Source organism: Lycium barbarum, chromosome 12 (genome assembly GCF_019175385.1).
Source record: "Lycium barbarum isolate Lr01 chromosome 12, ASM1917538v2, whole genome shotgun sequence".
Classification (NCBI taxonomy): Eukaryota; Viridiplantae; Streptophyta; class Magnoliopsida; order Solanales; family Solanaceae; genus Lycium; species Lycium barbarum.
In genome coordinates this window covers 34307263-34324824 of record NC_083348.1, presented here as the reverse complement: position 1 = coordinate 34324824, position 17562 = coordinate 34307263, and the positions used below count along the sequence as shown (strand labels likewise).

Below are 17562 nucleotides of genomic sequence, written 5' to 3'. Positions count from 1 at the left end.
AAGCACTTTTACTGCAGTCCGGTTTCCACTATGGTAAGCCCCAACTGGGGAGTAATGGCACGCCTTTAGAATGTCTGTCACTTTAAATTCCGGGACACACCACCTAATGATGTTTTCGGCACATGTTCGAAATAAATATGGCTCATCCCAATAATCCTCACTAGAATCCCGCAAGAATTTCTTCTTTTGGTATTCTTTGATATCCTCTGGAATAACACCCGTCACCAAAAAATTGGCGATGTCTGCATACCATGGTGCTATCTCTGAAGACACCGCTAGAACCCTCTCATCTGGGAAAGCATCATCAATATCTAACTCCTCTGAAGGTCTCCTACCTTCTTCAAGCCATGAGAGATGGTCAGCAACCTCATTTTCAGTCCCCTTTCAATCTTTTACCTCAAAATCGAACTCTTGCAACAGCAGGACCTATTGAATCAACCATGGCTTCGCGTCTTTCTTTTCCATCAGATACCTCAAAGCAGCATGATCAGTATAAACCACAACTTTGGACCCTAGCAGATGGGCCTGAAATTTCTCAAAAGCACAGACAATAGCAAGCAACTCTTGCTCAGTCACTATGTAGTTCATCTGTGTTGTATTTAACGTTTTACTAGCATAGTAGATTAGGGCATGATTTTGTTATGCCTCTGACCAAGCACAACCCCAATAGTGAAACCACTTATGTCACACATCAACCTAAAAGGGAGCGACCAATCTGGTGCAATAATAATGGGAGAAAAAGTAAGACGCTCCTTCAATTCGTCAAACGCCTTTCTGCACTTTTCATCAAAGTCAAACTTAGCCTTTTTTTCAAGAAGCTTGCACATAGGATTCGCAATCTTGGAGAAATTTTTAATAAAGTTCCTATAGAACCAAGCATCTCCCAAGAAACTCTGGACACCTTTAACTGAGATGGGTGGAGGAAGCTTTGCAATTACATCAAGTTTAGCCTGATCGGCCTCAATCCCCTTTTCAGAGATTTTGTGACCGAGAATAATCCCTTCCTTCATCATAAAATGTCACTTCTCCTAATTCATCACAAGATTAGTCTCCTTGCATCTTTTCAGAACTCTACCCAGATGGTAAAGACAATCATCAAAAGAATCACCAACCATGAAAAAATCATCTATGAAGACCTCCAAGAAGTCCTCAACCATATAAGAGAAAATCGACATCATGCACCTCTGAAATGTCATTGGTCCATTGCAAAGACCAAAAGGCATCCTGCTGAAAGCGAACGTCTGTCTTCTCCTGGTCTTCAAGAGCAATATTTATTTGATTGTAGCCAAAATACCCCTCTAGGAAACAATAGTAAGACCTTCCAGCCAGCCGATCAAGCATCTGATCAATAAAAGGCATGGGGAAATGGTCCATAGAAGTGGCAGAATTCAGCTTCTTATAATCCATGCAAATGTGCCACCCAATAACAGTACGCATCGGAATTAACTCATTTTTTGCATTAGGCACCACTGTGATACCTCCCTTCTTTGGAACGCATTGTACCGGGCTTACCCACTTGTTGTTTGCTATAGGATATACAACTCCAGCATCTAACCATTTAGTTATCTCCTTCTTCACCACCTCTTGCATAGGTGGATCCTATCTCCGCTGGTGCTCAACACTTGGTGAACTATCTTTCTCAAGATGAATTTGGTGCTCACATATGCCGGAGGGAATCCCCTGAATATCTATGATAGTCTAGCCTATAGCTCGCCTGTACTCTCTCAATATCTCCAACAATTTATTTGTCTTCTCTTCATTCATCAATGCAGACATAATAACTGGCAAAGTGTTGTTCGGGCCAAAAAAACTCGTACTTCAGGTGTGCAGGCAGCTGCTTAAGCTCAAGCTTAGGTGGCTCAACAATAGATCGTTTTGCTGCAGGAGTCTTTCTATTTTCAAAATCAAGATCTATCTTCTTAGGTTGGTAAGAATAAGAACCCAACCCTACAAGTGAATTCACAGTCTCCACATAGCCCTCCATGTCATCAGCATCAAAATTTACCAGTTTATTAGCAAGAGCTTCTCCCAAAAATTCTTCTTCCATTTTGAATTCCACAGCTTCATCAACAATATCAAATTAATCAATCACTGAAATGCTCTCGTAAGCACTTGGTAACTTCATCCCCTTACTTGCCAGGGAAGTTACCTCTTCATCATTGACTCAAAATTTTATTTCATTCTTTTTTGAATCCATAAGAGCCTTTCTCGTAGCAAGGAAATGTCTCCCCGGAATAATGGAAATATCACGATCAATAGCACAGTCAAGAATCACAAAATCCACGGGAAACAGAAAATCACCAACCCGCACAAGAACATCATCAACCACGTTAACTGGCCTCTTAATAGATTTGTCAGCCATATGTAATCGCATAGTCGTCGACTTAGGTATCCCCAATCTTGATTGCTTATAAATAGCAAATGGCATTAAATTTATACTAGCCCTATTATCACGCAGAGCAAGAGAAAATCATGATGCACTATAGAACAAAGAATGGTGAATGCCCCAGGATCTCCCTTCTTCTGGACTATTGTTGTCAAAATAGTAGAACTCACATTGTGAGTCAAACTCACAGTTTCATGCTGCACTGACCTCTTTTTCGTAAGTAGATCTTTCAAATACTTCATAACTCCAGGCATCTCCTTGAGAGCATCCAAAAATGGAAAGTTCAATGACAACTCCTTCAGCTGATCATAAAATTTTAAAACTTAGCATCTTCCGTCTTCTTCACCAACCTTTGAGGAAAGGGAGGTTTAGATTTGAAAAGCTGAGTCAAAGGGCGGAGAGCCCCCTTTACAATCTGCTTGCTGTTGTCGTCGGTCATCTTCAAACCCTCTGGAATATCAGCAATTTCCTCCACAATTGGAATTTTTGAGGGAACCTCTTCAGCACCTCTTGTTCTTCCGCAACTGGCTCGAGATCTATCACCTTTGTCACGACTCAACCGAAGGGCCGTGACGGGCACCTGGAGCTAACTCACCGAGCTCCTCCTAACATACATCTCATAATCATATGTAAGTGGGCCACATGGCTAACTCATTACTATCATAATATGTAAGAGAATCAAGAGCATAAGCTTCTAGCATTTGTGGAATGAAGTCAACATAAAGGACATATGTGTACATTCGTATCAATGTGATCATGCCATAAGAAAGAAAAGGACAGCTTTAACATACCTTATCTTCTCCTTAACTACTTAACAATTATCCTCCCAAGCTTGTAAATCTACATTCAAGATAATTCATACTAGATTTAAGCCTTGAAAACTCTCATAAGGTCAAACTAGAGTAATTTGTGAGCTAACGAAAATCTGGCAGCACTTCCCCTATTTCATTTACTTCCACCAAATTTCAAAACAATTCCCAAACAATAATATCAACATCAACATGTCATGACCTATTTTGCTTAAGCCCTGTGAGCACTTACCTTCCCACCTCGGTAAGCGAACCCTCAACTAACAATAAATAAAGTCCCAAATACATAACCAATCAACAGAAAGAATAGATAAATAAGTCTTCAAGATTGATATATATATATATATATATATATATATATAGTGCGAAATGATAATAATACCCCCAGGGTCTAGTTTGAATAATAGAAGAGCATCTAAATAGGGGAATAATACAAGTATAGAATACTAAAACATAAGTGTCTATGTCTCGGAATAGAATAAGACATAAAGATAGAGAGCTCTTCAAGGCGACTATCAGCCCCGCGTCACAGAAATGGATCCAACCTGGTACTCTACATTCATAAAAGAATGCAGCAAGTGCAGGTCAATACAAAACAACAGTGGTGGTAGGCATCATCGGCCGACTAAACATAGCTAACACAACTCAGATAATAAAGTAGATAAGCAGATAAACCAAAAAGTATAAGTCAATATAATCAAATCCAAGTATAAGTCAATATAATCAAATCCAAGTATCCGTCATCATCTATGTAATGCATCTAATCCCAAATGTGCCAAGTCTGAATATATCCAATCCAAATCCAACATGACAAGTACAGCACCAAACATCTCAAAATCAAGTCATAATGTAATGCAATGCAGTAGTGTATGAATGCAATGCAATGCCATGCAAATGCTATGTACAGATGTACTCCGGAAGGAAATATCGATTTCTCGGTAGCACAACCCAGTGTGACTCCCTAAGTCTAAGTGTCGCCCGTCCCGAATCTTTGCCCAACAGACAGACGGGACCTCAGATCTTTTCCCACAGGGGGTTCTCACCTACACCACCCTAGGGGACCTGTGGAGTCCATGCATTATCAACGATTCCAAAACTAACATCGGATATCAGCCATGCAATCAACAATTCCAGAACTAACATCGCATATTGGCCATCTGATGTAACTCAAGCAAAAGAGTTTTATCAAGTATCAACTTCACTCAATCAACGATTCAGGGATGAACATCGATCATCGACCATCTCACGTCACTCAAGCAAAAGAGTTTTATCCATTATAATCAGGATATCAACAATGTATTTTTGACAATGAGAGTCCGTGCAATGCATGAATCAACATAAATAATCATGCTCAATATCACAAGTACCAATAATGGGTACGCCAATAATATATCCGAATCACAAATACCAACAGTGGGTATGCCAATAATATAACTGAATCACAAGTACCAAGAGTGATTACGCCAACAATATATCTGAATCACAAATACCAACAGTGGGTATGCCAACTATATCATAATCAAGAAGATAAAACAAAATCCACTATCTATCAACAACTCATGGCATCAAGTTGGCACAACAGAACAATCAAATCACAACACAACAGGGTGGCTAGCCCCAACACACAACAGGGCCCAACCTAAGGCAATATCCATCCAACTTCATACCCGAAGATTCACATGTTGTCTCCAACAATATAATCTAAATATGTGCTTCGGTTTACGATGTCTTACCAAAGGTAAGCTATAACCTACCTGGTTGGCCGAACCGCAACACCAATAACTCACTTCTTTGCCTTGCCTTTCCGATGAACCTTAGAAACAAAGTAGTCTAAGTATAATCAAATTCTAGATTAGAAATCATGAAGAATGATACTAATATTGTTACTATTCAAATTAGGTCAAATCTAACCCTAGAAATTGAGGAAACGGGTCCACAAGGGAAAAATGAGAAATTCGGAAGAAAAATATCAAATTAAGCACTAGGTGATAATAACTCAACCACTAATTGTTGATTTAACTCAAGGATTAGCCTAATTTCTGATTTCAAGCAAAACCCCCAATTTGGGTATAAACCCTAACTCTTTGATTTCGAAATTCAGCACTAGAAATGGAAGATATATGATTAATAAGCTTAGATTCATCAAAATCTAACATAAATATCATCAATTTCCTCATTAATGAGCCTAAGGAAAAGTTCGTTAAAACCCTCTTTCAACTTCCATCAATAAGGGATCATTAAAGGGAAGGGGGAATCTAAGATGATTATGATTAAAGGAAGAGTAAAGGAACAAACAAGATTTACCTCCAAGGATATCTACAAAATATCTCCAAGAATTATTCCCCAAAGCTCTAATTTCGAAATAGGAAATAATGAGGGTCTAAGGGATTTTCGCACTTCATTAATTTTACAAACTGTCTGTCACCCGCTTTAGCGGCACTGGGACTGCCCCAGCAGAGCCGCTTCAGCGGTAATGGCAAAATTCCATTTACCGCTCCAGTGGTGCCGCTGTCCCGGTGCTGGTGCTGCCAAAGTGGGCCCCAGACACCAGTAAACTATACCAAGTATCACAATTCAATCTGATTTTTGACTAATTCTCGAGGCCATGTACTCATATACCATACACATAGACATATATAAAAACACACTACGAACACGCCCGTGGGCTCGAAAATTCTAACAGAGGTCTTTTTGACTGAGTCAACCCCGATGCCTTAATTTCAATTTCCAACACGAGTCCCAAAATGCATCAGAGTGCATGGAAGCCGAACCAAATACACACACAAGTTCTAAACGATCATCCGGACCTTTCGAAATTGATAGAATCCCGAAAAGGGTCCGTTTTCCCAAAAGTCAACTTTGGGTCAACCATTTTTCACTTTAAGCCTATATTTCACAAAAGTTGTCTGAATCCGGTCTAGACACCTTGGGAAGCATGCCAACACTCCCCTCGGGTTTAAAATGAGCTAATCAATGTCGAGAAAGGGCTAAAATACCGAAAAGACTATAATGACTAAACGGGTCGTTACATAACAATACCATAATCAATAGATTTCATTCAAATTAAACTTAAGTCAATTCAAAATCCCCCTTTAAAATCAAACCATAGTTATCCACTTCAACTTGATACCTTGTGACCTCTCTACTATGATTTCTTCCCTCATCAAGTCTTGCTAAACCTTTAAGTCAACTCAATCATAAGAAATAAGATAAATAACATAGCTTATGATAGAAGAAATTCAGCACACTGAACTCCTTCCAAGACCACATTCATCACAACATTGAGTAGAGGCAAGAATAATCCTTTTCCATGAGTCAGCTTGAGGTTTTGGAAAGATGAAGAACCTTCAAGAACACTCTAATAATATGGAGAGAGAAGTGTGGAAAGTAGATATGAAAAATGGGATCTTTTGGAGTTTAAAAAGGGCTTAAAACAGCACCACTGCCCTGTGTTGCGGGGTGATACGGCCCAGCAAGTGGGGACTTGCGGCCGCATACTCCCTCCACAATATGTGGAGGTGAGGGGCAGTAAGGTCCCCCAAAATTGGGAGTTTGCGGCCCATATGCTGCACAACAAACTCAGTATGCAGCCGCAAACTGCCTACAAACTCTAATTTTTGCGAAAACACGCTCTTTTTAATTCGTTTTTACTCCAATCCTTATGATACCTTCTTGACACTTATGTAAGCCTTTATTAACCATCTAAAGAGCCCTATATATCCCTCTCAAGATAATGTTAAACAATGTATCGCATAAATAATGCAAAATCTTCCAAAAATATTACACCAATTCTAGCCTTAACCTTGTAAGGTATTCATGTCCACTTTGGGCTTACATTAGTTTACTTATAATGCAAACAACACGAATCTTTCAAAGGTGTAACATTCTCCCCCCTCTCCCCCCCACCAGGAACATTCGTCCTCGAATGTTAGACTCTTAGGGGTCTTACAAAGGTTTTGGCAGAGTTTCTCTTGTAACTATACCACTACCATCCTATCACAACAACCCAAAATATACAACGCCACACAGGGACAAAACAATAATAACAATAATGGCCCCACACGACCAAGAAATCATAAATGAAAGCATTACGCACCTGAAGACAATGGTGTCCCTGTCTGAATCTCTTATGGGTGTGGAAATAAGTGCGGATACCTGGAACTCATATATTCGTCAGAACGCCACACGGGGCAAAAACAATAATAATAATAATGGCCCCACACGACCAAGAAATCATAAAATGAAAGCATTACGCACCTGAAGACAATGGTGTCCCTGTCTGAATCTCTTATGGGAGTGGAAATAAGTGCGGATACCTGGAACTCATATATTATTCAGCTTTCCAAGTAATCTCCTTGATATTCCTATTCCTCCAAAGGACCTTCACTGAAGCTACATCTTTAGTCCTCAATCTCCGAACCTGCCTATCTAGGATAGCAATGGGGACCTCTTCATAAGATAATTGCACGGTAACCTAAACATCATATATCGGCAGAAATCTAGAAGGATCTCTGATACTGTCACGCCCCAAAACCTATCCTAGACGTGACCGGCATCCGATGTTATGAACAACATCGGAAGAACCTAAAAGATGTAATAATAACACTTGAACCCGCCAGGTTCAATAATTGCCTCCAACAATTTATACAATAAATTCAAATGAGTCGTGAGATATTAATTAAGTAAGCGGAAGACTTTAATATTATAAAACTTAATCGAACGTATCACATGCCCAAGAGTTAAACAACTTGATAACTACCCACAAAAATGTATACTATGGAGCTTCTAAGATAAAGAATGATTGTCTAACACATTGGGACGCAACCCGCTAAAATGTTAAAATAATGAATAAATATAATGAGGGTGTCCCTAATGAGGGTGTCCCACGAATTAACATGTGGGCTTACCAAGTCAGCAGCAACAACAAGTCCTTCTTAAGCGCCTGAAGTATCAAGAACCTGCTCTTCTCTGTTACCTAACATACCATAAAAAACAACAATGGTATGACTGAGTACTTCGTACTCAGTGAGTGCCTCGAGGACAACAAGTAATACAAAAATAGAGTATAATAATACTTAGAGAAATCATTTCTGAAACCCATGTGAAAGCAATATAAAAATAGTTATTCAACTTGTGTATCTCCATAAGAATTATCAAGACCGATTATACAGCCTCTTGTCAAGTTACAACTTTCATTTATGCCTTTCAAATTGATCACAATTGTCAACAACAGTTCCATGAGAGAATAAGAATATCACACACACCAATACAGGCCCAAGAATCAATCACATCGAAGGGATGACCGTAGAGGTTCCCTAAACACAGCGCACCATACCAGAATATGTAATTCTCGGTGGCTATCCTTCCTCCCGAATAGCTAGGCATAAACCGTATTCCGGTAGCAAACCCGATAGTGGCCACTCTTCCTCCTGAATGGCTAGGAAATTATCACACTGGGATCCATAGTACCTACTCTTCCTCCCGAGTAGCTAGGCCAAACACAACAATAAATTTCATAGCATAGAAGCCGATTCACAATTTGTCTAAAGTAGTCACACCATCAATTGGCATTAAAGTTCATTATGCCATATCGTAAAGATAAATCATTTCAAACAACGTCTTGAAAACATTTACACTTCTTTAACAAAAATTTCAAGGTCATAGTTCAATATGAAAACATTATTAATAACCCTTAGCCACCCTTATTGACCATCACTTATAGAAGAAAACGATTGTGATTTGATATACGCATATAGAGGATAATTCTCACGACCCAAACCGATGAGTCGTGACGAGTGCTTGACCCCTAATGACCAGACACCCCTACACTTGCTTAACTATCACATAACAACAAGGTGACCCATAGCTGAATCATATCCAACTATACACACACACACATACACACACACACACACATATATATATATATATATATATATATATATATATATATATAAAATAAATAGAGTAAGTCGACTAGGCTGCTATATGTGTTGTACACAAAAGAATGGGGCCGACAAAGCTACGTCATGTGCTAACTACATAAGACTGTCTACAGACCTCTAATGGACTATAAAGCTTTAGAAAAGACGGGACAGGGCCCCGCCATACCCATATATATATCTCAAAAAGGCATACCAAAATGAACAGCAACTCCGAACCAAGTGGAGTGCGCTGACTATAGCTGAATGGAGGTCCTACTGTGCTGGATCGTCTGTCTGTCTACTTGTACATGCGGGCATGAACGCAGCCCCCCGACCAATAGAGGAGTCAGTACGAATAATGAACTGAGTATGTAAGGCATAAGAACAACAAGTACATAGAAGTCATGAGAGACATCTTAAACATGAAAGCAAATCTCAATATCTGAATGCATCTATAGCTAACAGCTGAGAAGCTCTACAACTTTGTATAACTGAAACTACCCCTAAGGGCGTATGATATGCATAGGTTATAATTTAACTGATAGTGTTATAGAACGTACAACCCGATCTATATAGCATATAATTCCGCATCCGGGTACCACGCATCCGGGAGGATATCATAAGCCGCCCACTAATGGTGCTGCTCGGCCATATAGGCACGGTGTAATCATACATCATCATCCATAACCCGCCCACTGTAGTGGTACTGCCCAGCCATATAGGCACGGTGTAATCATACATTATCATTCATAAGCCGCCCACCGTAGTGGTGCTGCCCGGCCATACAAGCATGGTGTAAGAAAATAGCTATACATATATATAAATGCATGAAAGACTCGTGAAAAGTATACTCTAGACTATTATGTGCAATATAAGGTCTCTGGAAGCCATAGACATAAAACATAGGAAATCAAGGATACGATGAATCCTGTACCATCTAAGAGTAGAGTCTTTGGAACTCACTCGCTTACTTTGTTCATTCAGATAATAAGGATCATGCCAAAAGAATAAAAAGGACAGCCTTAACATACCTTGGAGTCTATCTAATGTCCGATGCTTACTTCCCGAGCTTGTAACACTACAATCAAGATAACACGAATTACAATTAGGCCATATACATCCCTCACTACCCATTTCAAGTACGTATGAAACATAATGAAATTCGGGTAGCATTTCCCCTATAATTCTTACTCCAATCCAACTCTCAAACGGTGCACAGCATACAAAACATCATCAACAACAACAGTAACAATATATAGCTACATAAACAAGTAAAAATCTCTCCAAAATTCCAATGGAAACAGCCTTCAAGGCAGCCACATCAACAAACTAGTTTAGGTCCTTCATATCATGTTTTCCAGCACATTAAACTAAGGAATTCCTTCACAAACAACTTATTGCTATACTTTCATATCCAGCCTCTAATCTTAGTTTGACTCAATTCAACTCACCGCTTCCGTAGCTATATTTCCTTCACTTTAAATCACTAAAACTCTTGGTAATCAACTTAACATCATAGATAAAAAATAGTATACATACCTTAAAGGGACTGTAATTCCAAGAACGGAACTCCAAATCCAAGTCCTAAGCTCAACAACTTCAATAAGACCCTAGAAATAACTTTCCCTTCACTAGCTCAGGTTTTTGGGGCTCGGATCTTACTTGTATGATAAAGAAAGATTAGCAGAGGATTTATGAGTATTAAGGAGAGTTTAGGGTATATTGGTGTAAGTTAAAATGAAAAAAATCACGAACAAGGTGCATATATATATCAGCTGCAACGCCTGAAAATTGATGGGCCGTCGATGTGCATCGACGGATCATCGACACTTCGATGGCCCATATCTCCCACCGTCGATGCGCAAATGCAAATCTGCCAATCTCATTGGAACGTAGACTCGCTGAACTTATGAATGAATAAGTTATGGGTTCCGTAACTCCTCATATTCTAGGAGATATGCCCCTTTAAAGTTGACCCAAAATTTTTGTCTGGAATTCTGCCAAAGTTTCAACAAACTTAATTCCTTCGATTCGCTTAACATCCAACCTTCCCGATACTTACTAAAAATGATACCAAGATCTCATGTACGAAGATTGAGCATGTATAATTTCTTATAACCTTGACGACAACCTTGCCTTGTAAATCTTCGTCAACTAACTCATGACGAAACCTTACGTATAAAAGTACGGGGTGTAATATCCTTCCCCCCTTTGGAACATTTGTCCTCGAATGTTAAATTAACCTTCCATTCTCAATACTTCCTGAAGTGTTCTCTTGTTAAATTCATGCCCTACATATACCTTTGTCTCGACAGGTTATGTTTAATTGTACCATCGTCCTCCTTACTTGACATATCTTTATTGCTTCTCTTCTCAATTTCCTTTCACACGTAATCTTATCATTTCCATGAATTATTCTTACTTACACCTTATATTGAACTTGCTAATATAACATGCCTTCTTATCTTATTCTGGAGCTGCAAACGAGACACCAAATGGCCCTTATTTTCCCTTTTTCTTTCCTAGCTGGACCATTTAATACCTGGGAGCCCTAAGTAGAAGAGTGTACTTTGGAGTATTTAAAGTTCCATTTTATCACTATTTCTTTATCCTTATCACGAGCCTTGAAACTCTTTTCTTTTATATTTCCAAGTTCCCAGTTTGTTGCCTTCACCTCGCGCTATATCTCTGAAATTTTCCCCCTGGTGTGTCCTTCGCGTAATATGAACTGTTGGTTTGAATGCTTTACTGGAGATACCATATTATCCCATTATTTACTGAATCATCATTCGATGCCAGTAGCTTTTCTCAAATTTTTTTATAATTTCCTTTAATCATATTCTGACAACAATATACTTAAGGAAACTTTAATCTCTTTATTGCAGCTTGAACTCAACTTTAGGATTAACACGCTCGAATGCTAACTGATTATAGGCATATCTGATAGCCCTAAATCCGGTGTACTTGCAAACTCTAAGATGTATAGCTCATATAGGGGAGCAATAAGGATATGTCGTGCTATATTGGTGAATCTCAAAGTAGCCTCGCAAGTTTCATTGACTAAGTTGTACTTTTTCTTTCAATCCTCTCCTACATTTGAATTCTATGTCGTCATTCACCTAGTCATCTACCATTTTATTCACGGAAGCCTCTTATCATATACTCCCAGCTTCACTCTTTGCTGTCTTGCTTCTGCCTTAATATTCACCTGAAGATTCCACTTCTCGTTGTTATTTTCTTAACATGGGATTTCCCTTCGTCATTCATTTCTTATTAAGGTTTCAAAGATTGTTCGTTTGACAACCTTAATTCCTTTCTAAACATAATTTATCTTATCCAAAATAACTCATGATCATCCTGCCCTTTTTATCGATTGTGACTCATAAACATTCTATCTTAATCTTGGCTTCAAATTTATCCCCCCCTCCCCCCTTTAATAGCTTCATCTTATTGTGATAGTGTCATGACCCAGCTAGGGGCCGCGACGGGTACCCGGGGCTAACCACCGAGCACCACTCGTTCTATTTCTCATCATGCCCATTTAGTGCTCTTTTATCACGTTTATGCTCAAATCGTAGGAAAATCATATTTCATATGGAAACATAAATACTTTTATATACATATGCCTCTCAGCCATCAAAATAATATATACACATAATAGCATCTCGTGAGACCATCTAACTGACACTGTGTATCTACGAGCCTCTACTAGAGTGCTAGACATAAGGGAGGGACAAGACCCCGTCATGCCCAAAATACATATACATATACATGACTATACACAAAAGAATCATCATAAGCACTTCCGAACAAAGGAGTGCTCTCAATCAGCTACTGGCTCCTACGAATCAAGATCAAGCTCACCTCCATGTCTACCTGTGGGCATGAACACAGCGTCCAAAGAAAACGGACGTCAGTACGAACATTGTACTGAGTATGAGAGGCATAAACAATGAAATAAGACAATGATATAAAAGAAATATCAACATGGAACATCTGTATCTAACTATCAAGTACAAAGGAAATAATGCATGCTGGCTTACTCATAATCATCATCATGTCATGTATGCATAAGTATATATAAGCTGCCCGTCCATATAGGTACGGTGTGATAATGTATAAGCTGCCCGTCCATATTGGATCGGTGTAATAATCATAACATTAGCCTGCGTCTAGGCCTCCCGTGTCCGGGGTATCATCTTATGCCGCCCACTAGTGGTGTCTGCCCATGCCATCTGGCCATGGTGTATACGCTGCCCGCCTTAGCGGTGACTGCCCAACCATATAGGCGTGGTGTTATATCACAATATGCTCATCATAATATACTCATCATAATATGTTTATCATAGTACATGCATAAGGCTCAAGGACAACTATACTTTATCGGGGTGACGTAAGGTCGTGATCCCCCGATTTCATTATGGAGCATTCATTGACATTCTACCTTACCTTGAAGGAATTAGCATATAAGGTGAGTGTAAGCAATATATAACATCATTAACGTCATAAGAACATCATATCATACCTTTTAGAATCTCTATACTTTAACTCATCATCATCATTATAGGACTCATAACATATCTCTTATCTTGTATAGCTATTCATGGACATAGACTTTTAGCTTTCCGGAATGTAGGAATTCATGAGGAGAAAAGAAGAGTCATGACATAGGATTCGTGCCATTAGAAAGAAAGGGACTAGCCTCACATACCTCTTACGTTTAACTAAGCTATCGTTCGCTTGTTCTCCTCCAATGTCATGTTTCTACCTTCAAGAGAGAATTTGCATTAACGTTAGTTAATCGACTATAATAACGCGCTATTATTTCTAGGGAAAATTGGGCAGCATTTCCTTTGTTTATACTACCTTTCCCATGTTCTATATCAACTTCCAAACGTTCATATCAACATTCACAATATCCGTATTTCACAATTTGTCTTCAATTTCTCCATAATCATGGCCATGGTTCATTGTTGCATTTTTTCTCACATAGGATACTTATTCCATGTTCTAAATGTCATTCATAACATTTTTTATAATCACAAATCATCAATGATCATGGCTCAATTCAAACCTTTACTCAATAATGCTACTATTCACACTTTCATGACCCATTTCTTACATCCTTCTATAATTCAAGTGCTTCAACTCTTCCATACCCTAAATAACATGTAAATGCCATAAAAATTACCTTAGATGTTGTAGGAACAAGCCTTGAGTGGTATTACTCTTCTTGCACCAAAACCCTAGTTTACTTCTCTTGAAATTTCTTAACTTGGATGAACTTTGATGAGTTTCCCACACTTGGTTTTTTTGATTTGATGAAGTTGATCATCAATTTCTCATGAGGTCTTGTATATAAAATGTGTGGAAGTTTCAAGAGAAGTCTTGAGTTGTGGAGAATGAAAAATGAAAATCAAATAAATGAACTTAGGTCTCTTATTTAAAACTTGAAATCTGATTCGAAATGAACAGTAGTTGAAAGTGCACAGTGGTCGTAAACTCGGTTTACGGTCCATATTCTAGAATACAGGCTGTATTTCATGGGCGTATTTAAGCATAATAGAACCAGAAAGGTAAGCTGAGGACATAGTGATTTACGAACTCAGTTTATGGGCCGTATTTCAGTTTACGGTCCGTATTTCAAGTCGTATTAAACCATTCAAGTCTTTGGCAGAAAGTTGAAGTTTTGGAATGTTGAAAGACGACAAGGCAGTTTACGGGTCGTATACCACTTTACGGTCCGTATTTCATCAACGAGACCAAAGTGCAAATCTGCAACTTTTCACATTTTCAGAACCTATTAATAGTCGTTGGGCTCATAACCTACCTCTTATTCCCATTGCCTTTGAAATCTTACTTAGGGTCGTCAAACGTCATTCCCTTCTGATTAAAACATCATATACTCATATTCTTCGTTAGTCTATTCACTGTACGAGATTGGAAATTTCCGAGGTGTAACAGATAGAACGTCACAAACAACTTACTTATATCCTTTATGCCCGACGTTTATTCATAACAACCTCTCGAATCCTTAAAATAATTCAGCAACATAGTAATAATACTTCGTAATGTCACTACTCACTCGCCACTCATCTTTTAACTTTTTGTCTTTTGCCATTTTGCTCTTAGTTATCAATTCATTATCGTATTCTTCCCTTACTCATCATTCCCTCCATATTATTTACAACGACCCTTTCTTCATACAATCACTCTCTTTACCTATCCTCAATCCCATATAACATTTTTCCTTATTCATTACCTTATATCGTTATTATGAGCCCATAGGATTTGGTCTATCAAACATGTAAATTGTAGTCGTCAACAATGAATCTATCTCTGATCCGCTAACCTGTACTCGTACTATACATATATGCGCATAAAAATTCCTCGTTGTATCTTAACAAAATATAGGGGTCAATATATATATCACGACCCAACCCTGTGGGCCATGACTAGTGCCCGACCTGGACACTCGTATACGTACCTGTTAGATATAGTCAACTGGAGCTAAAATCAATATGGAAACTTGCAAAAGAACTCCAAAGGTTCATAACATCATCATATATACATATATCCAAATAACCGGTCTCCTGGGGAGTCACAACTAATCAGAACATAATATGATACGCAAGCCGACAAGGCTGCCACAATACATCAACACGATACGCAAGCCGACAAGGCTGCCAATACAGTAGAGCATATCCATAGCACATCGTACAGACACAACTGAACAAACTTATACACAACCCACACATATGTCTACAGACCTCTAAGAGTATCGATAGTGAAATATGACGGGACAGGCCCCGCCGTACCTCTGGATAAGCATATATATATATATATACATCATAAGATCTGTACAAAAAGTCTAGACTCCGGAACAACGGAGCTCTCCAAGACAGCTGAGTAGAAGTCCTATGCTGAAGGGTCACCAAACCGACTATATGTACCTGCGGGCATGAAACGCAGCCCCCCGAAGAAAGGGGGTCAGTACGAGATATGTACTGAGTATATAAAGCATGAAATACAATAAAGAGGATCATCACTGAGATAGAGATTACAGGAGACAAGTATGTCAATCAAAGATACCATTACACTTGCCTTATGAGATGTAAATCATGCATGTCAATATCATATATCATACCCGGCCCATTATGGGACTCGGTGAATAAAGTCATCATATGCCATCCTTGGCGCCATAATCACATCATCATATCATCATATCATCATGTCATCATGTCATCATTTCATCATATCATATATATATATATATATATATATATACAGTACCCGGCCCTCTAGTGAGGGACTCGGTGAACAATGCAGTGAAACTGTGCACGAAAACATACCCGGCCCGAGACTCGATGAAAGACATATTGAGGCATGCACGAGCATAGTAGTGAGAAACCATATGCAAACTATGTCATATCTGAGACTCAATAGAATAATCAAAATGAACCATCATTTGATAATCTAGACAATAATCATATCAAGTACCCTTCGAATGTCACTATGGATTATATCAAAATAGAACTTCTGGAATCATAGACACATATCAAGACATAATGAAACAGCTTCTGAAAATCAAGAACATTAGCCATCCTAGTAGCTCTAAGAATAGGAACTTCTTTGGAATCATAGACACGTCGTCTGTTTGTTTCATAAAGATCATGGCAACAAGAAAGAAGGGTTAGCTTTACATACCTGTTATAGGTTAACCGTAACCAAGTTCGCTTCGTTGCCCCTTTGGCCTATTTAATATAAAAGTAACGCTATCGTTAGTAAACTATACTTTCTAGCTTATAAATCTACAACCAATCACTTATAGGAATCATTCTTTAGTTCATACTTTCTTGATTAGGATTTTGGTTAGTTAAGAACTTAACGGAAATCGGGCAGCATTTCCTCTATATAACTCGCCTAACCCGAACTTCCAATTAATCTCCTGTTATCACAGCAATACCAACAACAACAATAGCAACCTAATAACCTCTCTTAATTCTTTTTCAACTCACATCATTGACATCTAAGATTATACAATAGGCAGACCATTATAAGCTTCGTATACGACACCTTATGCACTTGTTTTCTTCCAAATTTACGAGCCACATTAACAACAACACAACAACAACATCAACTATCATCCATGTACAAGAAAATTACTTCGATATCATCTCAATAACAGCTCGAAATAGCCCACCAAGACTACAACATTAAAAATGAAATTTTCGACATTTACTTCGCCAAACTACAAACACACAGGGAAGAGTATAATTTTGTCATGGACAGTAACACCTATACATATCTATCACCATATTTCCAGCCCTTCAATCATGAACAAATCACCCTCAATTACCATACAACAATCACGACAACATTAATCAAATTTAATCCGCCATTGCTAAATTGAAACAACACCAACACGGTCCAACAAAACCTT

General features: G+C 38.6%; 1 protein-coding gene across 1 annotated transcript; it reads right to left on the bottom strand.

Annotated features, from left to right (window-relative positions):
- Positions 1–623: 623 nt before the first annotated feature.
- Positions 624–1010, bottom strand: LOC132624186 (uncharacterized mitochondrial protein AtMg00860-like). Its single transcript, XM_060339005.1, has one exon. It carries the CDS (start codon positions 1008–1010, stop codon positions 624–626), a length of 387 nt encoding a protein of 128 aa, XP_060194988.1.
- Positions 1011–17562: the final 16552 nt, after the last annotated feature.